The sequence below is a fragment of the Pituophis catenifer genome, unplaced genomic scaffold, assembly GCF_029215685.1.
Source record: "Pituophis catenifer annectens isolate HBS135680 unplaced genomic scaffold, rPitCat1.0.hap2 SCAF_7, whole genome shotgun sequence".
NCBI classification, from domain to species: domain Eukaryota; kingdom Metazoa; phylum Chordata; class Lepidosauria; order Squamata; family Colubridae; genus Pituophis; species Pituophis catenifer.
The window spans coordinates 76811577-76838273 of NW_027256887.1; the positions used below are offsets into that span (position 1 = coordinate 76811577).

At 40.1% G+C, this 26697-nt stretch overlaps 2 protein-coding genes across 2 annotated transcripts in view; one reads left to right on the plus strand and one right to left on the minus strand.

The window, feature by feature from the left end:
- The window catches only part of DCP1B (decapping mRNA 1B), a 57560-nt gene that overhangs the window by 14867 nt on the left and 15996 nt on the right, over positions 1-26697 (minus strand). Inside the window, exons 4-6 of the mRNA XM_070946687.1 lie at positions 13306-13372; positions 7550-7685; positions 453-563 (exon numbers count right to left, since the gene is read on the minus strand). Of these exons, the coding sequence (XP_070802788.1) occupies positions 453-563; positions 7550-7685; positions 13306-13372 (314 nt within the window). The remainder of the gene's footprint in view (positions 1-452; positions 564-7549; positions 7686-13305; positions 13373-26697) is intronic.
- The window catches only part of LOC139319048 (voltage-dependent L-type calcium channel subunit alpha-1C-like), a 159325-nt gene continuing 154537 nt past the window's right edge, over positions 21910-26697 (plus strand). Inside the window, exon 1 of the mRNA XM_070946688.1 lies at positions 21910-22393. Within this exon, the coding sequence (XP_070802789.1) occupies positions 22255-22393 (139 nt within the window). The 5' untranslated portion in view covers positions 21910-22254. The remainder of the gene's footprint in view (positions 22394-26697) is intronic.

Genomic DNA, 26697 nt, shown 5'->3' on the forward strand with positions numbered 1-26697 from the left:
AGCTTGGAATTGCTCTGCAGGAGGAAGCAACAGAGGCCAGACGGTTAAGGCCTTTATCTGCCTGTTCCCAAGAGAATGCAGTTAGTCTGGCAAAATTCTTGCATAAAGAGGAATCACAGTAAAGAAACTTCTTTGGCCTACTCCCAAGTTTTACTGGTTCCTTGCGCCTGACAGAGATCAAGCAGCATATATTTTTCCTGTTATGACATCACAATTGTTTCCACCAAGGATGCAGGATCTGTGACTCCCTGATATTCAACCCCATTGAATCAAGCTCACAATCTGCCACTGGTTTTATTTTATCAATCTGAATGCAACTGAAGACATGTCCAAATCTCCCAGAGATGATTTCTATACACGCTTATATTAAAACAAACCCCACTGTACTTAAGAAATTAAATCAACTGACATGAACAGGCTGGTTTGTCATGAATACAAATATGCCGACATACCTGGACTTTCTGGCTTTCCCTGGGCTTTAGAGGGATTGGTTTGATCAAGTTGGGATTGTGGTATAGAGCAGAAAAACTGGTCATTTGTTTTGGCTCGGAGCATGTTTTACACTGCAACACATACACAAAAGGTATAATTTTATTCAAAAAAGCATCTTCAGAAAATTTTATCTTCAAAAAAGATCTTGTTTCCTCTCAAGATCGATTGAACTGTAAATTGTGAAATTGGAAGGGACTGCAAACATCAAGTCCAACCCTCGAAAGATGGCTGTCCAGCCTCTTTAAAATCTCAAGAGATAGTGATTCTTAACAAACACCCTAATAAGGCTGCTTCATTGTTTCTACAGATTTTACTACCCGAACGTTGTTCTTATATTGAAACAAAAACTAGGTAGCTGCAGCTTGTAACCCATTATGATTAACACCAGTGGTGGGATTCAATTTTTTTTACTACCGGTTCTGTGGGCGTGGCTTGGTGGGCGTGGCATGGCTTGGTGGACGTGGCTTGGTGGGCATGGCAGGGGAAGGATACTGTAAAATCTCCATTCCCTTCCCACTCCAGGGGAAGGATATTGCAAAATCTACATTTCCTCCCGATCAGCTGGGACTTGGGAGGCAGAGAATAGATGGGATGGGGCTAGTCAGAATTTTTACTACTGGTTCTCCGAACTACTCAAAATTTCCGCTACCAATTCTCCAGAATGGTCAGAAACTGCTGAATACCACCTCTGATTAACACCATCACTGGAATCAAATATAGTTAAATTCAGAAGAGAAACTTCAACTGCCAGGTTGAAAAATGATCACGAGAATCAAGGATATTTGAAAGGAACATCATATCATTTTATAGGAAGAAACAGCACATGCAATCCATAACATAAATACAATGCTGATTTTATAAAATGTAATTTTATAAAATGTAATTTATTTAAATGTAAAAGATTTTATAAAGGTAATTTTGTATTCCTGATTATTATTGTATTCCTCAGTTTGCATGCAATGTACATGTAAAACAAACTAAGGACAAAGGAGCCATTTAAAGCAAGTCATAATGTTTGGACAGGTGTCATTTCAGGTTCCAGATGTTATTACTGGATCTTTACAGCTTCTGAAGATACATAAACATATGCTCTTCGACATAAGATTGTTAAGGCATCATTGATCCTTTAGCAAAACCTCTATACTGCTAGGAAACTTAAATTCAACTGACTTCAATTATATACAATCTGATATTAAAAGAGAAGGGAAAATGCAAAATTGTATACATTATAAAATCTGATAAGACTGTTACCTCAAAATTAAAAATTTCTCTATTCAATTCCAGGCAAATCAAAGAAGCTGAGCTTTGAGCAAAAATAAGTGACATTCTCATTTTCTCTTGAGATGATATTCCATACACAGTATGGGCCATCGCAAATGAAAATGGTTTTATCCTATATTTTAAGTCATGGAACATCAGATGGTAGAAAGATGCAGAAAAGAATTCAGAAGTTTTAGAAGTCTCACAATAGCAGAAACATAGAAAAATAACTCTTCAAATACTCAGGATTCAGAATCATACAGAAGGAATGCTGGTATAAGTTTGCATTCAGAGATCCAAAAGTTAAAATGAACTCTCATTACTGCAGCAATTTATTCTGCATCCAGGAAACTAAAATGGTGAGATTAAGAAGCTGAATATAAAATTGTTCCTGTGAGTGGCATCTGATAATGAAAAAAATGAAGGGGAAAAAAACAGATTAAAGGATGTACTGTAGATTCTGTGGGAGGTGCCTCTCAGTTATGGGAATAAAAGAAGCATAGACATATCAACAGATGGCCCAAACAAATCTCTATTTTCCAGAGATGCTTACAGCAGAGGAACAGAAAAGCAAACCTTGTTACTGGTCTACTACTTCATGCTGAGGTATCACTATTTTTAGGCCTTGCAAGTTTTTCGAGAATCATTATTCCCAAATTCCCTCATTATTTGACTTGACAAAAACTAAATCATTTTTTCAATAATGATTATCTATTCCTGAAAAAGAAGACACCTGGACTCTAAAATGAACAGAACGGCAGCCTAACAACTCTCAAAGGCACCTCTGATAGCTTATTAATTCCAATCATAAGACATTTTTTCGATGCAGAAATGGCCAGAGGCATAAGGGAGATATTGGCTTTATGCTAATAATCATCCCAAAGAACAGACTCCTAAACTCCTCAGACTTCCTTAACCTCATACATGAGAGGATGGAAAACTACAGCCACATGATTTTTCACAGAACAAAACCAATAGCACTGTCCGATATCTCAGAGGCTGACACAAAGAAGAGGGAGTCAAGCTATTCTCCAGAGCACCTGAGGGCAGGACAAGAAGCAATGGGTGGGAACTAATCAAGGAGAGAAGCAACTTAGAACTAAGGAGAAATTTCCTAACAATTAATTAGTGGAACAACCTGCCTCCAGAAGTTGTGAATGGTCCAACACCGGAAGTTTTTAAGAAGAGATTGGATAACTATTTGTCTGAAGTGGTGTAGGGTTTCCTGCCTAAGCAAGGAATTGGACTAAAAAACCTCCAAGGTCCCTTCCAACTCTCCTCTCCTCTCCTCTCCTCTCCTCTCCTCTCCTCTCCTCTCCTCTCCTCTCCTCTCCCATTCTATTATATTCCTAACAGCATGGTTTGTTATATGTCATGGAATTGTGATCTAACATGTGTGGAAAGCACCAAGATGGGTAAGACCATGGGTCAAACTCGATCGCGTCACGTGATGTATTAACACGTATGACATTTTTTGCCCCTTGCACAGCCGGGGTGGACGTGGCCTGTCCGTGACGCATCTGGACCACAGGCCACCAGTTTTGACAGGCCTGAGTAAGACTGTCTTAAGTCACTGCTTGAACATTTAGGATTGGTTTCTAAGGTGGAATAGCTAGTCCTCAACTTATGACCATAATGGAACCTGCCCATCACAGCTATAAGTCTTGATGGTTGTAAATCAAGATACCCATGTGACCAACCTTGTGGCAGCTGTTAAATAAACCAATGGTTTACTGTGAGCTGGTTTTGCCAAAAATCGGAAGTTAATGCTGGGTTTCGGCAAAACCATCGTAAAATGTGGTCCAGTGGGAAATTGCAAGGAGCTGTAAATGCAGGGTATCTGCCTAGTGCCTGATATGCGGTCATATTATTGGGGGACGTGGCCATTAGAATTGGGTAATAAATCCGGGGGCGGGGGGGGCATTGTAACTTGAAATTAATAGGCTTGAGGACCTTAAATGTTCATCAAGGCTGCACATAAAAATACCAAACTATATTAGGATTGGATTTGTTCTTTGTTTAACAAGCTCATCATAAGAACCTACCATATTCCAGAGCAAGTGTGCTGCATTGGACTAAAACCCAGCTTCCAGTCCATCCTCAGCCACTGAAGCTCATGGTATGGCTTTCGGTCGGTCGCTAACATTCACTCAGCTTACCTCACAGGTTTGTTGTGAGGAAATGCTGGAGGAGAGAGTGCTATTTATGCTACTTTGAGTTCTTAGAGGAAAAGATAAAAACCTAATAATTGCATAAACTTCATTTTATTGGCTAAAATCAAGGAAAGAAATAGAGATAGTCTGAGGTGGATGGATGTTTATTTATTGATCGAAGTACACTGTGTCCTTTTCTGCTCTTTCACTAGAAGTCATTGGAGAACATTAAATCATTAAGTGTCTGCTCAAAAGTGCAATAGAAAGTCAGTCCATCCATCCATCCATCCATCCATCCATCCATCCATCCATCCATCATTAAGAAAATGTATATGCTGCATTTCCCTAATAAAAACTCAGTAATTTTCTTATTTCTGTTCCCCGTGTTCTCTTCTTCCATCTCTCTCTCTCTCTTTCTCCCTCCCCCCCTCTCTCTCTCCACTCCCTCCCTCTCGGACAAGCTGACTACAACACATGGGATCTTTGCTCTCAAAATGATGAAATGAAAAAAATAACTATTTTGAGAAGCAAAGTACATTTGAAGCATGATGGCATTTGATGCAGAGGAAACTGTAAAATGTGTCACCTATTCTCGCCCTAATGCAAATTATCTTCAGCTTTGAGAGGACAGCTGTTCCTGCATCTCACTGCATTGCCGGAGATAAATTTCTCTGTGGCCTAATATTTCCTTGGCAACCAGTTATAATAAAGAAATTTAGGTGGAGAAGCTAAGCAGCAGAAATAGATTGACTTGTTCTTCAGATAAATTGTTTCCAAACAAGCGTCTTGAATGATATACAGCATACAATGAAAGGGAAAAGTCCTTGTGTATGTATGCTTTTTCCATATACTCTTCAGGATAAGGAGACAAACAGGTGTCTTTATACTTTATCTGCTGTTGCATATTGTCTCAGCAGATATCTTTCTTTAGACTATCTTTCTAGATTTTTAAAGTAGCCTTTTCAATAAGGGCTGCTCAAATTGATAATATGGTATATAGTTTAATATGAAAACCAACATCCTATTGTCCAAATCTTATTTCTGGCTCTCTTACTTGGAATCTGTATTCGGAATGAAATTAACTATTGATATTATTAGAACTGATTTCCTAGTAAAACTACCTGAACTTAAGCAAGCCACAGCTAAAGATAACAGCTTCAAAATCACTTTGATTCAAATGAATCCTTTCACATTAAGTATAACAACAAAGAACTATTTTCTTTGAACGAATTAATGAGTTTTCTTTGAAGGAATTAAAGAGTTCAAAACTTAACTTACAAATGGGGTACTAGAACCTGCTCCTCCAGGAAAACTCTGTCAAATTTTGATGACAGGTTCAAGTGCTGCTGGTAATTAAAAACTGACAGTAAATGGAAGGATAGGAAAAGCAGAGAAATACCCACAATTTGCCCACATGGACTTCTTTAATCATCTACCATGTTTCCCCGAAAATAAGACCCTGTCTTATATTTTTTTTGAACCCTGAAATAAGCGCTTGGCCTTATTGCCATGTTCTCAAAAGCCCGATTGGGCTTATTATCAGGAGATGTCTTATTTTGGGGGAAACAGGGTACATATTGTTTTCTATTGCTATTCCCATAGGGGTTTTTTTTCATGAGAGATGGCTGCTTGCCATTGATTCTTCAGAACAAATTACTGAGCAGAAATTAGAGGCTTTAATAGTCTTACTTGCTTCCCATTCATTTTTCTCTGCTCTCTCTTTTCAAAGCTCTCTGCCCCCCTTGTCTCCAGCCTCCTTTCTCTTCCCATTTTGTTTTCACTTCAATCTTCCCCAGCTCATTCTACAGCGTGTGGCCTGAATCACAAAGTCTGGATTCTCCAGTGACCAAAGGGGCAAGGGGTTGTAGCAAGTGGTGGGATTCAAATAATCTAACAACCGGTTCGTCCAGGGTCAGGTTGTCTGTCGTGGGAGGTGTCCATCCCCGTCCTCCAGCTCCGCCGCACATGAAGGACGAACCTCCAGCGACGGCCAAACGGACCCTGGGGGAACTGGTTGTTAAATTACCCCTCCATCCCACCCCCACTATCAAAGTGGATCTGGGCGCTGCGATAGAAAAACAGGAAACGGAGCAGCTGGCACAAGAGAAGGAGGAGGAGCAGGGAGAAGAAAGAGGGAAAGTGGCCTTCTCCTTCCCTCGCGCCCGCCGCTCCGTTGTGTTTCTCCATTGCAGCGCAGCGCCCAGGATCCACTTTGATAGCAGGATGGGTGGGTATAATTTAACAACCGGTTCACCCAAACCAGTGCGAACCGGCTGAATCCCACCAGTGGTTATAGCTTCTGCAAAGACACAGCTGTTGCTGAGGCAAAGAACTGCTAAAAGTGCAGGGTGCCTCAGGTGGGCAGGGGGCTGAATTCTCACAGTGCTTTGGAAATCTCATTCTCCAAATGTGCAAGGCTTGCAGGACGGTTGCAATCCAGTTTCAGGAAAGAAAGTCTGGTTGGAACCATGAACTGCCTTGGATAGGCCATGCAAGTATCTCAGCAGCAGGAAAAAAACACACACCTGAACACGAGTGGTGGCATGTGGTAGATCCTTGGGTGTATGGAGAAATGGGGCCAAAGGAAAGGCGTGAGGCAGTATTTTTCAGTGGCAGCAGTGACACTAGTCCTGAAGTCAAGGCCTTGAGGTGCTGGCAGCTGGCTGAGAGTGCTAAAGACTCTAGGCTTCTATTTTAGGCCCAGCCCTGATACTGCAGCTGACATAGCAGAATGCAGTACTGCAGGGCTAACTCACTGCTCACTCCAGGAATTCGATCCTGACCGGCTCAAGGTTGACTCAGCCTTCCATCCTTCTGAGGTTGGTAAAATGAGGACCGAGATTGTTGGGGGCAATATGCTGTCTCTGCTTAGAGAGAGTTGTAAAGCACTGTGAAGCGGTATATAAGTCTTGGAGCCATTGCTATTGCTATCACACTGTGCAGGATGGCCTACTCAAGAGAAAAAAACAGGGAGATGAGGAGAACTGAAGCGTCCATAAAGTTTTACGTGCGTGCAAGCTGCCACGCGCCCAAATTTTTGTCATGCGACTGTTGGGGATACTGCCATGGCCATAACTTTGGGTCCAGGTCGTAATGGCCCTTTGTTCAGTGCCATCGTGGTTTCAAATGGTTGCTGAATCAATAGTTGCAAGTTGAGGAATATGTACTTGCTAATGTGGCTTTCAGCAGCATTGACAAGTACCATGGTGGTCAGGCACAAAAAGTGATCCATAATTGCCTTTCCCAATTTTTATGCCGTATTTCTCAAAGGAAAAGATTGGCAGGAGAGATTCATTCCTCTGAAGCATCAGTTGCTCCTCATATCTGAATAATGTCCTAGAGCTTAATTGTTTTAGAGCAGCTCATCCCAACCTAAACCACTCTGCAAGGTGGTGGATTACAAGCCTTGGGAAATTTGGGGAGTTGCAATGCAATTTGGACATTTGCTTAAAGATGATACCTGTTAATACCTGGCTTAGATGCATAGTGTAAAACACTAGCTTGATTAATTAATTAGAGAAAAGAAGAAACTCTCGTGAGAGATAGCTGCAAACTAATGTAGCAGAAAAGGGCTACATAAAAAGAACGGATACATCAAACACATAAAAAAGAAAATATAATATTTTAAACAGCGGAAGCCTCACCTTTGTGTATTCATCTTTGGCTCTGGTGAGCATCTGTAAGATATCCATGTCTTTCCTGTCACCAGAGCCGAGGCTGACTGGTGAAATTCCTAAGCCAGATCCCTGTTGAGCTTTCAGTTGTTCTTGCCGAGTTAAACTGGAAACAGAAGGTAAAGTCAATAATGAATGAGAAAATGGGTTAATTTTTAATCACTTCAAATAATTTAGAAAACATTAAGAACACTTTTTAGGGTTGGTTGTTTTTTTTAAAAAAAACCCATCTTAAATAAAAAGCTAAAGTTTGGTTAAGGCTGATAATGTGATTTCTCCAATTTTATGCAACTGAGCTTTAAAAGACTCCAGTCTCCCCAACTCAGTCACAGCTCATTTTATGATAGCTGGAGGTTCTAAGCTGGTGAATAGATGCAAATAAATATTTAAGCACTAGTAAATGACCAATTTCCTGCCCCAGCTGCTTTATAATTACTTCAAAAAGCTGAAAATGTTAACACACAGTACATTGGTTGAACCATGGCATAACTTAACTAGGATGAAACATTGCTTTTCCAATGCACTAAATGTATTTACAATCATATAAATATTCCCTATCTAATCTTTTATTGAGCTACGTTTAACAATTAATAATGGCAGGATGGTTGGCTTCCAAACATAATTTATTAAGACGATGCAGTATATTTTGGGAAGGGGTGGTGGTGAAATGACTTTCTAACAAAAATTATTTTGTTATTCCTTTTAACCAACCTGTTACTTATGATTTATTATCATATAATATTCTTGATGGACAAAGAATTTATAAATATCACCTTCAACCACATTCTTGCTACAAAAATGTTGTGTCTGTGATACCTTCAAAGCCAACAAATTTCCATGAATTACAGACCACTTTGTCATATCTTGTTTGTGGCTGAGCCTGTAAGACATTTTAAGTGGGTGTGGCAACTGGATGCCACATTCCAAGCGTGGCCTTATCAAGGCCTTATATAGTGGTATCAACACTTCATGTGATTTTTTTTTTAAATTTGATTTATATGCCGCCCTTCTTCGGAAACTCAGGGTGGCTTACAATGCGCTAAGCAATAGCCTTCATCCTTTTGTATATTTATACAAAGTCAGCTTATTGCCCCCACAAACTGGGTCCTCAATTTACCTACCTTAGGAAGGATGGAAGGCTGAGTCAACCTTGAGCCTGGTGGGATTCGAACCTGCAGTAATTGCAGGCAGCTGGTCTTAATAACAGGGTGCTTTAGACCACTATACTACCAAGGCTCTTTTTCGGAGTTCAGACTCCGAACAAAAGCAAAGACATGATTTGAAGATCTCACAAACAGCAGAAGTACTGCTGAGTACAAAACTGGGATTTTTACAGCAGGGCACTGGAATCAACCGAGGATAAAGTAAAGACTGTCATAAGATGTATATATGAAATTCTACCTCTGTAAGGGGCCCCTAAATGGGAATTAAATAGAGCCAAGATCTATTCTGCATGAGTCTATTCCAGGGAACTTAGAATGTTTCTTGCTGCCTCGCGGCTTGATCTAATGGTGAAGAGGGCTCTCTGTAAGACACACTGGCAAAGGGGAAAGCAGAGAATGTAGTCTCATCGTCACTTGAGTCCTCCTTTTCTATAATAAGAATGATGGTCCAGAAGCTCAAACTTCTCTATCTCTAAAGGTGTTGGGTTCCTACCATAGAAAATTAGGAAAGCAGGTTTGTGTATGTGTGTGGGGGGGAAACAGTGTTCAGACATAAAGTAATACTTTAATTTAGGACATAAAGGTACCGGGTGGGAGGTGGGGGGGGAATCTATTATTAATGCATCCCAAATGCAAAATACATTAGTAGTTTTGTTATAAGCTGGTCAGTCTTTAAGGGAGGGCTATATTGCGATGCCCAAAGTACTGAATACAGTCCCTAGAGGTCTCTAAATTTTGCTGATGTATTGTATTTTGATAGAAGGAAACAATATATATGTATGTATGTCAGTGGTGAAATGTAAAATCTGTTACTACCGGTTCTGTGGGCGTGGCTTGGTGGTGGTGGGGGGTTAATTTAATTCTGTTTTAATGTATTTTAATATTTGTATTGTGTGTTTTTAATTTTGGCTGTTCACCGCCCCGAGTCCTTCGGGAGAGGGGGCGGTATAAAAATTTAATAAATAAATAAATAAATAAATAAATAAATAATATGACTGAGTGGGCGTGGTCAACTTTTTTTTTTTTTACTTTTAAAACCATTTTTTCTACAACCTCTTTGGCTGAAGAGGTTGTAAAGAAAACGCTTTTAAAGCATCTGATCATCCCAGCTGACTTGCCTGATCGGCAGAGGCTTTCTTTTTTTAAAAAAAGCCTCTGATGATCCCAGCTGAGCCGCACAATCATCAGAGGCTTTTTTTTTTTACGGCCAAAGAGGTTGTAGAAAAAATGCTTTTAAATTTTTTTAAAAAGCCTCTGATGATTGCGCGGCTCAGCTGGGCAATGGGGGGGGGGCAGGGATTTTTGCTACCGGTTCTCTGAACCACCCGCCTCCATCGCTACCGGATCGGGTGATCCGGTCCGAACCGGGAGCATTTCACCCGATGTATGTGTATATTTACATATGTACACACACACACACACACACACACACACACATATTTAATTTAAATTTAAATTTAATCATGCTTAATTTTATCTCTGTGCTACCCAAGCATGCTATTCTAAGCTTTCACATATTGAAAAAAGTTTCTGTTCATTGTTGGTGCCTGAAAAGAACCAACACAACCATTCCTTGGAACCTCTATTAGTTATGGCTCAAGACAGGTTTTTTTTCCCCCTGGCCACATACTTCGCCAGCTATGCAAATATCTGTTTCAGATGAATGTTGCCAGGGCAACCTCTTATGGATTGACAACCATTTAAGATCAGAAAGCAAAAAGACAAGAATGACAGTTCTAATAATAGAGACAAATAAGCAGGGGGCTCCCCCAAAGAGTTCTATTGGGCTGTGTTAATTTATTCATTCAGGCTTTGAAATCTGATATATGCAGTGAAGGCCAAAATTGCAAATGGCATGTAATTACTGAGGATATGAAATACAAAGCAGAGGAGATCCAGAAAGGATTTCCTCAAAGTGAGCAAAGGATGAGAAAATGGAACATGATCCTTAAACCCAAAAGGAATGTATATACAGGTATTGGCAAAAACAATGCAGGCCAAATTTGAACTGAGCATGATTAATCAAGCATGCTGAAGTACCGAAAACAACAATTTAAGATTAGAAATCAGGAAATATCATGGGAAAAGAACTACTGATATTACATTTAATTTACATAAATTTATTCTATGGCTTAATTTGTAATAGAATATATACCCCGTTTTACAAAAAGAATGTCATAGCAGTAAAGGTTTGAAAAGGGATAGCTGAAAACAACTTCATAGTACCGTGATGGTGAACCTATGGCACGCGTGCTACAGGTGGCACACGTAGCCATATCGGTGAGCATGCGAGTTCAGCTCCGGTGCACACGCACACGCCAGCCAGCTGATTTTTGGGCCTTCTGTGCCCACCAGAAGTAAGGAAACAGGCTGTTTCCTGCCTCCAGAGGGCCTCGGGGTGGGGAAGGCCCATTTATTTCGCTGTCCCCAGACTCCTAGAAAGGCTTTGGAGCTTGGGAACAGCAAAAAACGGGCCTTCCAGTCCCACCAGAAGTTGGCAAATGGGCCATTTTCGGCCTCTGGAGTGCCTCCGGAGGGGTGGGGGAGGCCATTTTTGCCCTCCCCAGACTCCTAGAGAGAAAAACGGTCCTACCGGGCCATCACGTGCCAGGACCGGGGGGGGGAACAGGGGGAGCGCGCACACATGCGCAGGGTGCAAAGAATTATGGGTGAGGGCACACACGTGCGCAAACCCACCCACCCCGCTCCTGGCACGTGATGGCAAAAAGGTTAGCCATCACTGTCATAGTACGTTCTGCAGGAGGGGAGTTTATGAATTTTATGAATTAAGGCAAAACGAGTTTGGCAAATACATGGTGGGGATGGCGCATGGCACCTGAAAAATAGTAATAGCACTTATAGACAGCTTCATAGTGCTTTACTCTCTAAACTAGCAGTTTAGAGTCAGCATACTGCTCCCAACAACCTGGTTCCTTATTTTACCAACTTCAGAAGAATGGCTGAGTCAACCTGAGCCCATCAGGATCGAACTCATTGCAGTAAGCAAGAGTCAGCCTGCAATACTGTATTCTAACCACTGTACCAATATGGAGAGGAGGAGGAGGAGGAGGAGGAGGAGGAGGAGGACGGAGGAGCAGCAGAATGTGAGATTGAATGGAGAGAGAGAGAGACAGAGAGAGAGACAGAGAGAGAGAGAGGAGAGAGAGAGAGAGAGAGAGAGAGGGAGAGAGAGAGTGTCTCTTGCTTACTCCCATAATAGGAGAATGTGAGGCCATCTAATCCAACTAGGAGCCAGTTCAACAACAGGCCAAAGAAACTATTTGACAGAGGTATTCAAAGTTGGCAGTTTTAAGACTTGTGGACTTCAACTCCCAGAATTCTCCAGCCAGCTGCTGGCTGGAGAATTCTGAGAGTTGAAGTCCACAAGTCTTAAAGCTGCCAAGTTTGAAGACCTCTGCTATTTGACATGAGACATATTGAACTCATTTACCACAAGATTATAGATGATTATTTGGCTGGTATGACTTGGGGGTTGCTTAGGAGAAACATTCATGGAGAACTGGCTCATTATAGCTATCTGAAACTACTATGGTCAGACAATCTCTCCTGCTGGATATCATGCCCTTAGGAAGTGGGAAATGACAGAACCTGTTTCCTTCATATATTTTAGTGGGTTTTCTGGAAGGTTCTTCTCTGTCAGCAAAAAGATGCTGAATCTTTGGTTAGAGCCTGCAGGGCTATCTGTGACTGTTTGTATATTGTACGGTTATCCATTATTTTAAATGCATTTTAAAAAGTGTATCCATATTAGAAGAATTAACACAAGGGACCTGATCTATTTGGAAAGAGGGAGCATCTCTGCGCAATAATATTTATTGCATTCCACTTAAGACTTACTCAGAAACCCATCTATAAATAAATAATATAATCCAACTATAAATACAAAGTATAATACACATACTTTTGAATTTTTATCAGAGCAAAGATCAACAGCTACTCCAACCATTAAAAATGAAATGCAAAAATCATTGTGTGCCAGGAATAATTTTTTCTACCGTGTTTCCCCAAAAATAAGACCCTGTCTTTTTTTTTTTTTTTAACCCTGAAATAAGCGCTTGGCCTTATTGCCATGTGCTCAAAAGCCCGATTGGGCTTATTATCAGGGGATGTCTTATTTTGGGGGAAACAGGGTACTCCAAGGCAACAAAATTAAACGATGCTTTTTATAATGCAATTGTATGTAGATTGATTCATGAGTAAGTGTCATGTTTTCAAAGAGACCCAAAGGTGCTTTTTCAAGAGGCAACTGGACTTCCTTTGTTTTTCCTTGAAGATGTTTCGTTTCTAATCCAAAGAAGCACTTTTGGGACCTGGATGACTGAGAATCTCTATAAACATTTTCAAAGGGACTTACTCCTGTGTAAGACCATAACTTTGGTTGATGTTCTGCTTTAATACGTTCGATGTCTCTATGTCAGCAATCTCAGTTTAAAAGAAGCTAAAAGTGTATTACAGTAACAGTGACATAACATTAAAAAAAAAAGATTACCATCGCCCCTCTACCCCCACCCCGCCAGTCTGTCTTTGCCAACTGGCACTTACTTTTTCATCAGCTCTGCAATTCTTTGGCATTCTTCCTTATCGTAAAACCAAATTCCATAAATGGACACTGTAAACGCACATCAAACACAAATGATGAACAACAGAGCCTCATGTACACCAGCTGCCCTTTTTGGCATTAGCAAGAATCAATGAATGTTGCTTGCAGAGGAGGTTCTAAAGCTTTAAAAATAAAACTATAAAATTCAAACAGTTGCATTTTAGTTTCTATTCTACTACTCCATGTAACACTTATTTTACATGATGTAAACGTGCATTCACAACATTTCTAGCAACCAGACCAAGTTGACTGGGTGAAAGTCTCCCACTTTGCTCTTCACAATGAACCGTTATCTTTATAGTAATCGTCTTTCACAGTTCCAGAACACTCTCAGCTAACCTGCTTTGAAAACTATTCTGTTAGGAAAAATGACTAGACTTCATCCATGAATCTCGTCCCTCCATCATACTCTGCCTCGGTTATGTTTCTTCCTCTGTTTCTGAAACCCATCATAGTACTTACCGTACTCTATGTCCCCATTATTTTATTTTTCAATTAAAAAGGGGAAGCGACCATTTTGCAAAATGACACTATGAAGCATAATCTTTATTCCTTAAAATGATCCTAGGATCCATACAGACCCCAAAGCAGGCATGTCAAACTCAATTTCATTGAGGGCCGCATCAAGGTTGTGTTTGACCTTGGGGGGCTGGGTGTGGCCAGGGTGGGCGTGGCCAGCACAACATCACTCATGTCGGGGGTGCCTGTGGTGGCCCAAGCACTCTGCCAGCGAAAACGGGCTCCCGAGCTCCTGCAGTCCTCTGCTAGTGAAAACGGAGCTCGGGAGGGGTATGGTCGGCCCTCCCGAGCTCAATTTTCGCTGGCAGAAGCACCGCGGGCCAGTCCTTCGCTGTTTCCAGGGCGGTCCCGTGGGCCAGATCCAAGTACCCCATGGGCCAGATCCAGCCCCCAGGCCTTGAGTTTGACACCCCTGCCCTAAAGGCTTTGCTACAAAAGTGAAATAATAGGGCCCAAGGTTATGTTTTAAAAATATATCCACCTGCACAGAAGAGAAAAAAGATCCTGAAATTTCTATGTGCTTCCCGTTAAATGAGTTCCACTGTTATTGTTCCATTTTTTAAAACCTTTCAAACTCCATGTTCACTCCATTATTAACAGTTATATTACTCAAGCTCTACAAATCTCAGCTTCGTAGTTGATCTAATAAGAGACCAATATACGTTACATCAACAATTAGAAAAACTCAGCAGGATCAGGCTAAAATGTCCCATATATTTGTACATCTAGTCCTCGACTTAGAACCACAACTGAGTCCAAAATTTCCATTACTAAGCAAGACAGTTGTTAAGTAAGTTTTGCCCCATTTCACAACCTATCTTGCCACAGTGATCAAGTGAATCATTGCAGTTGTTAAGTTAGTAACACGGTTGTTAAGTGAATCTGGCTTCCCCATGGACTTTGCTTGTCAAAAGATCGCAAAAGCTGATCACATGACCCCAGGACACTGCAACTGTCATAAATACATGCCAGTTGCCAAGGGTCAGAATGTCAATCAGAGTGCAATTGAATGTCAATTGGAGTGCAAACTAGCAGTTCAAAAGCATGTCATGTGCAAGTAGATAAATAGGTGCTACTTTGGTGGGAAGATGGTGCTTTGTGGCGGATGTCAGATCCCTGCCAGCACTGGACCTTCCTGGATGTGACACTCGTTTGCGAGTGGAGAGAGAAAGTTTCGGATGACACTGCAGGATGTCGTTCTTTCTTGCGCAAGTGTGAACTGAATGGGTAGCAGTCTTAAGGCAGCCAAATAAGAACCCTATATTAGCACTGTAGTCTCCTGGACAATGCAACATTGCCGATAGATAGATAGATAGATAGATAGATAGATAGATAGATAGACAGACAGACAGACAGACAGACAGACAGACAGACAGACAGACAAAGGCAAAGGTTCCCCTCACACAAATGTGCTAGTCATTCCCAACTCTAGGGGGCGACGCTCATCTCCGTTTCAAAGCCGAAGAGTCAGCGCTATCCGAAGATGTCCCCGTGGTCATGTGACCAGCCAAAGGCGCACGGAATGCTATGGTTTGCCTCCTCCTGCCATCTCCAAACTTCTTTATCCTCTGCCGAATTTACCTCCTCAGTATTTCCCAGTGTTTCCCTAACTTCCCCATCCTCTTCCATCCTCACTGCCTTACCCCACTTCATTTGACACTTCCCAGCCTGTCCATCTTCTCCATCTCTCCCATACTTCCTTCTGCAATCCTGTCAGCTCACCTATATACCGTATTTTTCGGAGTATAAGACGCACCTACCTTTTTTGGTGAGGAAAAGAAGAAAAAGAAATCTGCCTCTGCCTCTGAGCAATTTTGTCTCATTGCAGCAAACAGCAAACAGCCTGCTTTACTTTCATTTTTGTTTTCAGCATAGCTTGATTATCACAAAGAAAAAAAAATCTGCTGCAGCAATTTACCTCCTTGCAGCAAGCAGCAGAGCCCTGCACTGAGAGCAAATCAGCTGAGAGTCGGGAGGCCGATCCAATCAATTTGTGCTAATTAGGCTGTGCTGAAACTGAAAGGAGCTGTTTTTTCTTGCTGTTTGCTTGCAAGGAGGTAACTGCTGGGAGGCAGAAGCCAAAGGGTGGGGGCCAGTGGGTGGGCGGGGCTATATTCGGTGTATAAGATTCACCTAAATTTTCACCCCCTTTTGGGGGGGGGGGAAAGGTGCATCTTATTCTCCGAAAAATACGGTACTTAAGACTGCAAGAGGAAAGTATTTTGCTTGAAAAAATAATTGTGTTTTTCTTTGGTTGAGGATTCTTTGATACAGCAGCTATAAACAAACAACAAAAGCTCTGTATCTTTTACTTAAAAAAAAGAAATTAAGTAATAAGAGAAAAAAAATATCCCTGACTATGCAATGACTTTAACCATGGATCCATGCAGTTTTTTTGACAACACTACAGAAGTGTTTTGTCCTGGTCTTCTAATTTTTGTTGTTTTTTGTTTGTTTAGTCTACAGTCCTGGGAATCCCCAGTGATCTGTCTTCCAAGTATCAACTACACCCAATCTTGCTTAGTTTGTGACTCCAAAGTTGGCTCAAATTCTAGTACTTGCTGGGGAAAAAAACCACTATGCTTTTTAAAATATACAGTTCTTTCTAATCAGTTGAAGGAACTATGAAACAACTGCTCCTGCCGAAGAAAAAAAAAAACTCCAGCTACTTCTTTTGGGGAGGACGAGGTAGAGTTTTCCTATTATAACTTCTTCCAGATAAAAGAAAATAAAATAATTATAAAATACATAAATTAAATAACAAAAGAAATAAAAAGTGGTTCCACTAATTCTAGGGCTGTATTTATTTTATTTTACTTTATTTTATTTTATCAAACTTATTAACTGCCCATCAGCCACACTGAGGGGCTCTGTACTGCCCTACAGTAGTTTAGTTTAGTTTAGTTTAGTTTAGTTTAGTTTAGTTTAGTTTAGTTTAGTTTAGTTTAGTTTAGTTTAGTATTAGGATCAGGATCAGGATCAGGATCAGGATCAGGATCAGGATCAGGATCAGGATCAGTTTCTAGAACATAAACTACCATATTTTTCGGAGTATAAGACACACGTTTTTCCCTCCTAAAAGAGGCTGAAAATTTGAGTGTGTCTTATACTCCAAATGTAGCTTTTTCAAAGCTTTTTTTCAGCCCTAATGAAGCGCTAGTGAGTGAAGTGATCTCCACTTCTCTGCTTTGCCTGCTCCCTCCAACTCTGAAGCTTTTTTTCAGCCCTAAGGAGGCGCTAGCAAGTGAAACGATCTCTGTGCTTTATCTGCTTTTCTCATTGCTTCTCTCTCCAAAGATCGGTTGTGCTTTAGAAGCTGTTTTTTATTCCCAAGCAGGGGATAAAATCCAGCAAACTAATGTGCTGAAGCTAACTAAGGATGCTAGCCAGATGAATACCTAGTAGGCAGATTTTTTTTTTTTTTGCCCTATTTTCCTCTCCAAAAACTAAGCTGCGTCTTATACTCCGGTGCGTCTTATACTCCAAAAAATACAGTATATCTTTTCAGAGATCTCTTCCATTGCTGATATACCTTTATAAAAAATACTTTTTTCATAGAAGATTTAAAAAGTGGCTGATTTATTTTAAAAAAAAGATATTAATTAGAATTTTGCCAACGGATAATTGACATCAAGCTTCCTTTCTTATCCATGTGAGGCAGAAGTATAATTTGAGGAACATCAAATGCACCTGTAAATATATACCAAATTAGAGGACAAGTCTATGAACACAACAAACAGGGGAGCGTATCATTGCTTTTTCGCAATGGCCAGATATAAATATTGAATTGACGATGTAGTTTGGCTTTGGCCTAGAATGCTATTTGAATCAACTACTGTGACCTATCTATTATGATTTGTTGCTTAGCTTGCTGTGCAAACTATAAAGTAATTATAGTTCATTCAATAAATCATGGATAAATAAACCTTGGTTCTAGCCAACATATGAGTTCAGTCGCCATATGGAAAAGCAGACGTGATGTTTCTGCATGAGCTGATCAAGTCTATGCTAACAGAAACATCTGCTAGTTGTGTTCTTTTTGAATACAAAGATGGGGGATATAGGAAAAATCGTTCATTGTTATTTATAAGGTCCTTGGGAAATCCAAGAATAAGCTTATTTCTATAAGAAATGTTTCTAATAAGAAATGCTTATTACGTATTTCCCTATAACTTTTTCCAATAATGTTAAAGCCACACAAGGTATGAATCAATCCCTTTCTATTTATCATAACATAAATCAAGCCATCCAATTGCTTGGGCTACAGATCTAAAATACTGAAAAAAATGGACTCTCTTAAAATAGAACTATATCTAAAGGATGCTATTAAAGCAAGTCATATCTGGAACAAACAATACGCTACCCATCAACATAGGTCTAAAGGGAAGAAGAAAAATCGACCATATTGTATTCACAGGAGGGACTCTTGCACCTAATAAAGCAGACAAAGCAAAAACATTTTGCCAGGAGCGAGAACAAGCTTATTCCATATTCAGACAAGCAGGAAAACATAAACCAGAATCCACTTACGTGAGTTGGAGAAACAGCGTGACACTTGTTTCTCAAGTGGCTGATCTTCCTTCTATTTTATTTATTTATTAAACAAATAAATCTTCCCTTTGGCCAGAACAGGATACTAGTTTACAGATGAACTCTCCATCTTTCATCTCCTGTTAAGAATTCATTACTAATACAGGTAATGGCAATAGCATTTAGATTTATATACCGTTTTACAGTGCTTTACAGCCCTTTCTAAAGAGTTTACAGAGTCAGCATATTGTTTGCTCCCAACAATTTGGGTCCTCATTTTACCCATCTCGGAAGGATGGAAGGCTGAGTCAACCTTCAGCCTGGTGAGATTTGAACCCTCGAGTTACAACCATAATGGAGACTACCCATTACAATAAAAAGTTGGGAGGGTGTTAACTGAACCACCTCACTTAACAAGTCCCTATCCCTACTACCCTCAATACATTTGTTAAACAAATGTGCGGGTCATTCAGTAGAATATGAGGTGCCTCAGGGGTAGTAGAGTCTCTAACCCAGGCACAAGCCCACCTACCTCCAGCCTCCAAGGCCTTCCCCAACCCGAGATACCCCATGTTCCGCTTCCCACACCTTGCGGTCTCCAAAGCCGCTTGGGCCTCCTCCCCGCCTCTCCAACCACCATCACCATCATCGATTGCTCATCTACCTTTTGAAGTCTCCAGAAGATTGGGGTGCAGAAGAAGGACAAGCCACTCCATTGCTGGGCCACATGGCAGAATTCCACAAGCAGTCGTCTTTTTTCTGAGATGCTGGCAAAGCTCTTGGGTTTTCCTTTCCTTGCTAGTCACCAGCCTTCCCACCCCTCAGTGATGGCTGCTGGTGGAATTCTGCTATGTGGCCCAGTAATGGAGCTCTGGAGAGCTTCAAAAGGTAGGTAAGCAATCGGTGACGGGTGGAGAGGAGTGGAGTGGCAAAGCAGACTCAGTGCCTAGGGGACCCAACAGGCAGGGTGGATAAAAATCAATGATTTTTTTTTAAAAAATCAAAAAAATCTGATTTTTTTGATTTAAATCGGATTTTTTTGATTTTTATCGAATTTATTTTAATAAAAAACTTTTGGGGTAAAAATCTATCGTAAGATAGTTTTCTATTTAAGATACATAAATAATTTAGTTTATTCAGCATGAAATGGAGCTTAGTTATGTAGCATGAGGCTGTATATTCTGCAACACTGGGACTATTGGTGAGTCAACAGTGGGTCAAAGGAGTAGCAGAGATGACAGTTACTCTTTAAAAAATTATGATTTAAATCGAGTTGATTTAAATCAAGCCTTTTTACTAGAGATTTAAATCATGATTTAAATTGTGATTTAAATCAACTTGATTTAAATCAAATCCACCCTGCCAACAGGGCAGGATGGTGAAGAAATAGAAAGGGGGGGAGGGGACATGTTGCAGCATCTCTGCAGTCGGTTACAAGGATGAATAACCGCAGAAGTGCTGCGACAGACCTAACTTTGGGACTGGGTCATAAGTAACTTTGGGGGGTTGGCATAATTTTGAACCATTGCTAAACGACCTGTTGTAACCTGAGAACTATATGTACTGCATGTAAAAAGTAACCCTTCCATGTTTTCGCATCTCCTTAAGAAGCTCAAATATATCAGTGGGACACATCTTCTCCTGTTTTACTTGATGAAGAGCCTTATTGTTTTGCAATGCACTTGCCCAAACTTAGGTGTAGTTGCATATTTTCTAATGGGTGCCAAATACCACTTAACATACTTCACATTCTGGATCCAAAAAGAAAGACTTAAAACAGAGCCACGAAACAAGTCAAGTCCATCTTGCCCAAATATAACCAGATATAGATTAGAAATCTCCCTATATAATCAGGAAATCTGTGGTGGATATGTGGCTGTAAGTAAAGTAAATACACAGCTACAAAAGTATGACTGACCAGTGGTGGTATTCAGCTAGTTCTATCCGGTCCTGGCGAACTGGTAGCGGCGGCTGCGGGAGGCTCCGCCCACCCGCCCGTACGTCATCACGTCCCATTTTTGATGCTCTGCGCATGTGCAGAAGGTCCTGTGCATGCGCAAACGTGTTGTGTGTGAGCAAAGCGCGCGTGCGCGCTTACATTTACAAACCGGTAGCGAAGGTAAGTGAATACCACCTCTGGCACTGACTTAATAATGCTGCACTGTGGCTTCTTCTCCTTGGTGAAAAGACCATTGATCGATATATCCCAAGATCACGGGCTCAGAAGAGCAAAGTGGTCCTTTAAATTTAAAGGTCCCTTAAATTCTGTTCTCAAAAACAGAAACAAGGGGAATTTCAAAGAAAGCCCAGAGGCCTGTTAGGATATACCCGTGATGGCAAACCTATGGCATACGTGACACAGTTGGCACATTGGGGCCATGGAGCTCATGTGCCCACAGATATGGCACTTGGAGCCATATCTGTGGGCACATGAGGGTTGCCCTAGCTCAGCTCCAGCGCGCATGCATGCACCGGCCAGCTGATTTTGGGGCCTTCCGGACCCACTGGAAGTCGGGAAACGGGCTGTTTCCGACCTCCAAAGGGCCCCCGGGGGAGTGGGGGAAGCCGTTTTCCCCCCTCCCCAGGTTCCATGAAAGCCTCTGGAGCCTGGGGAGGGCAAAAAACAGGCCTACTGGGCTCACCGGTAACCTTTTTGCCGTCGCATGCCAAAAGTGGGGGTACTGGGGGGGGCTCACGCATGCACAGGAGGGCATGGGGGATTGAATTATGGGTGTGGGCATACGCATGCGCAACTCCCCCCATTCCCCCCGCTTTTGGCATGCGATGGCAAAAAGGTTAGCCATCACTGGGATATACAATTAGAAAGAATATTTTACAAGAAGACTCTCTCTCTCTCTCTCTCTCTCTCTCTCTCTCTCTCTCTCTCTCTCTCTCTCTCTCGTCTGGAGGAGACGAGATACACTTGCATTCATCAATCTAGGAAGCTTTAAAATAAAGCAAAGGCCATGTTGGCCATTGCATGATTTATGTTCCCAAGAAACAAAACAACTGAGCCTCTTTACCATCTCCTGAGCTCAGTCTGTGAAGGCACTTGCAACCTCCAGATAATTTCACTAGAAAGGTTGCATCATGACAAAATGGACTGCATGCCTTTCCTTTTAAGGGGATGCTATCCTTCACTTATTTTTTTAATTGCTGGAAAATATCTGAAGGCGCTGCCCTGGAACAAACCCTTTATATCAAGGCATATATGTAAAAGGATCAGGAAATGCCCCTGCATGTTCTGCATTGCATATTTGACTCAATAAGTTCCCTCATCTTACGTCATAACTCAATCGCTCTGGTTCCGATATCTTTCTATACAACGTACGGCTAGGGGGAAAATATGTTCTCTTACTAGGCGAAACCCAGAAAACCCAAAAACTCTTATCTTCAAAAAACAAGGCTGTGTTATCAGAAACTGCCACGGTGGTGATGATGTATGACAACCAGAGGCCTCCATGACTCAGGGAGGTGATGAACTGACAGGCAGATGGAGTCCATTAACTCCACTTCTCAATATAAGTTTTCCTGTAAAACTAACCGAAGGAGAAAGGGACTGCAAGCAACCATAAGACACAGGCTTTAAAGAACAGTCTGGAAGGAAAACCTAAAAAGAAAAAGGAAAAAAAAACATGCACAGAATTTTACTTAAAGTGCCTTCCTAATAGTATTTGGGGGAGGAGGAGCATTAACCCAATTTGGCTATTATCACATATTTTGTGGCAATTTGACTACTTTGACCAGATAGTTTTTTTTTTTTTTTTGCATAGCGTTAAGTTAGAGAACCGTTCCTGCTATTTATCTGTTTTTATCTATCTGGATTGTGAATTCAGAAGAAGATGTTTCAGACCCTCGTAAGGAAAGCAACCTCAGCATATCGTCCACTACCTACACATCAGCCAGGGGAACCTGGAGTGAAATATGCAGGCAAGATGGTTCATGAAACTCAACTCAGCTGCTTCTATATTCCACCTGGAGGTAAGGATTCACAGTAATGTGTTCTACAAAAATAAAAATTCTTACTTGATGGTGGTATATTTGGTTCAAATTCAAATACGCATGTATTTTATGACAGATACAGGTATAAACGTAATTATAATTTTGGGGTAGTGAAGAGCCATGTTTAGAGTTCAGATTATATATTTTCTAATAGTTGTCTTCAAAGCAATCCAGGCTCAGCAAGCCAAAATATTAATTTTAATATGAAAGCTCTTCTATCCAGAGAAGATTCTACAGTGAATTTGCGAGGGGAATATGAAAATAAATTATAGATTTTACAATATTATAGTAAAAGAGTTATACTGCTATATATCAAAATAAAGAATTGCTTTGCACTGACTAATATACTTGGGATTAGAATGTACAGGCTATAATCTAATTCAAAAGAGGTGATTTATACATTTTAAGATTAAAAATTTCATGTACATCAATTCCATGTACAGTTTTGTTCTTATTTTTTCTGCAGAAAAAAAAATATCTGGCTATTCTTTTGAAGCTTGTCATTTCTCCAAACCCTTCCCATTTATTCTTTTTTAAATTTAAAATTGCAATTTGTGCCTTGTGACTTAAAACATAATAACAGCCTAAGGAATGGCAGCCGTGTCTTTTAAAGATGTAAGAAAAGATTGATTTTCAAATATTACAGTTTTTCTTTTCATATTTCAATAGTATTTAGTAGGTAAAGTCACACCAAATTTTGACTGATTTTTATCTTGTTGCATAAAATCACTTTTGCCTGTAAGGATTCAATGGCAGAATAGAACACAAATAGAAAGACATTTGAAATATCCTTCTTAAATATAAAGCGGTATTCCAACTTCTACTAATGTCTGCTTAATGTGGTCTATCTTATCTTTAAGAAATGTCTAGAATTCTCCCACCTAGTAGTATATTCCAACACCAACGCCACAATCCCTCAAATTTTCAAACAAACTGAAATGTTACCTATGTGCTGAATTTCATGAAGGGGAAACACTTTTAAATGCATTAATTGCTCGTATGAATCTCTCTCACATCTTTAAAAAGCTAAACGAAATAAAATTCCATCACATAATCTTTCGCATGGATTAGAAACTCTACAATGAAGCTGGAAAAAGTACCCAATGCAAAACTGGCGCTAACTGCTGACAGTCTGCATACTTTTGTTATCTTAGGCTCTTGAATTCATCTCTTCTCACATGGCAGAGTTTTACTCTGATACAGTATTAAGCATGAAGTTGTAGACTAAAACCTCTACATCTGAATTAGGCATAAACTCACATGTTGTCGAGGTAACAGTTTACATACATACATACATACATATGTGTGTGTATGTGTAAGTATATGTATGTATGTATGTATGTGTATGTATATGTATATGCATGTGTGTATATGTATATATGTGTGTGTGTGTATATATATATATATATATATATATATATATATATATATATATATATATATATATATGTAGGTCTTTGGTTATTCGGGTCTTCTCCCACGTAAAATTGGAAGTGTCTTGGCGACGTTTCGACGAAGTCTCATTCGTCATCTTCAGGCTGGTGTTCTCGGCTTCGTGCTTCCAGGAGCAATGCTCCTGGAAGCACGAAGCCGAGAACACCAGCCTGAAGATGACGAATGAGACTTCGTCGAAACGTCGCCAAGACACTTCCAATTTTACGTGGGAGAAGACCCGAATAACCAAAGACCTACATACAAACACCCGCGAAAACCTGAGAAAACAAATATATATATATATATATACACACACACACACACATATATATACACATATATATATACATACATATATATATATATATATATCCTCAGCCGGGTATTTTCCTACGTAAACCAAGATTTTCAAATGCTGCCATAGTTCAGTGAAATCACAATTCACTAGTTCTAGGCTTTTCCAGACAGCTGTCTGGAAAAGCCTAGAACTAGTGAATTGTGATTTCACAGAGCTATGGCAGCATTTGAAAATCTTGGTTTATGTAGGAAAATACCCGGCTGAGGAGAAATACACATAAAGGGCCTACGATAAGAGAAGAAAACATATATATATACACACATACATACAGTGGTGGGATTCAAGTAATTTAACAACCGGTTCTTTGCCCTAATGATTTCTTCCAACAACCAGTTTGCCAAACTGTTCAGAAAGTTAACAGCCGGTTCTCCCGAAATGGTGAGAACTGGCTGAATCCCACCACTGCATAATGTTTCCCCGAAGACATCCTCTGATAATAAGCCCAATCGGGCTTTTCAGCGCATGTCCTAAAATAAGCCTTCCCCCGAAAATAAGCCGTTCCTCAAAATATTCAAACGCAGAGCTGGAAATCAGATAAAACAGCAAGAGGAGCCCAATCTTGTTCCACGAGCCCCAAAATAGTAAGACCTCCCCAAAAATAAGGCCAAGCGCTTATTTCGGGGTTCAAAGAAATATAAGACAGGGTCCTATCTATCTATCTATCTATCTATCTATCTATCTATCTATCTATCTATCTATGGAAGAGAAATAAAGGAAACAAAACATCGGTTGGTTTGATATTTTGGTCACTATATACAAAACTGCTGAGACTAGTTAATCTATCATGTTTGCGGTGACACATAGCAGTTCTTTAAGATGTCAAGAAGGCAGGTTTTCCCTTACAGTACCTGGATTTTTAAAATCCTAGATGGTGTCACTGACCTTGAGATTTTGGAGGGGGAAAGTTTGAGTTCTAGTCTTGAGCAGGAACACCTATAATTGCCGCAGTTGAAGAGTATTACAAGTAGTCCTCAACTTAAAACAGTTCATTTAGTGGCTGTTTAAAATTACAGCGGCACTAAAAAAAAAAACTGCACACTGCAGCACCCCCATGGTCATGTGATAATTCAGGCACCCTAATCCTAATCACTTGACAACTGGTTCATATTTATGACGGTTGCAGTGTCCTAGGGTCATGTGATCCGCTTTTGTGACTGCTTGCAACTTCAATTCTCAGAATTCAAAACTAGCCATTAAAAATCTAATAATAATACACATATGTACATGCTCTCTAAATATCAAGAAACTACAATTCTCACCAGACTTAGCTAGCACAGCCAATAGTGATTGATGGGTTTTAATCCAAAATCACGAGGTCTGTGTAATGCCAACTCCTAATTTACATCACATATTTCCAATGAATAATCCACCTACTTTTTAAAATTACTTATTTCTAAAAATTTATTTAAAATACCACGTTCTCGTTTTATAATATAAAGAAAGGTTAACCAGCATTAAAATGCAGACAGAATGTTAGTCAAAATTATACATAACAGAAATATAGTTCATAGAATTTAAGTACTAGCCTATTTAAGGGCATAAAAAGGTAATTTTCTTACAGTAAGCAATAATTTTGCTTCCCAGCTACAGTTAGCTAGACCAAGAAAATAGCTATTATTGAGTTTATTTGTACTTACAGATGAAGTGAAGCTATTTTTTGAATAAACATTTTGAACTGGAATAGGGAAAATGTTCACTGAAGGAAAACAGCAAACAATATATTCTAAGTGATTAACAGTAAAAGTAAACAAGATTGCTTTCAGAAGATTATATCTTAGCATATTAAACGGAGATATTTGTCAAGCTCTTTGTCTATATAAACAGCTCTTTCATAACATGAGAAAATAAAACAAAAAACCCTTAATTACTTTCTTTTTACAATCTTTTAACAATCTTTTTGTTTTATTGGACCCAGCTAGGACAGCAATACCTTAGCTGACCTTGACTGATCTTGAAAATCTAGAAGTATTATTACTTGGATGAGGGACCACCAGTCCTAAATATATATTTACTTAATATATATTTAGGAGTAGAAAATCTGTGAAGAAAAAATATTTGTAAAGTCCTTGATGTTCTCTGGCCTTGGTTGTTTGCTTGCAGATGTTGCATTCCCCAAGTAGGTAACATCAGATTTGCTCTCTGTGTATATATATAAACACTGCCCTGCCAGTGGTGATGGTGCTTGGTTTTCTTTTGGATAGATCCTTGATGAAGGAATTGTTTTTTGCTGGATTGTTTGGCTGGTGTTAATCCCTGCTTATTTGGATGTTTGCTGCACCAAGTATTCCACAATTCAGTTCTCACTACATATATATTTTTCTCCTATTGAAACATTAGTCACCTAAAGGTAAAGGTAAAGGTTCCCCTCACACATATGTGCTAGTCATTCTCGACTCTAGGGGGCGGTGCTCATCTCCGTTTCAAAGCCGAAGAGCAGCACTGTCCGAAGACGTCTCCGTGGTCATGTGGCCAGCATGACTAAACGCCAAAG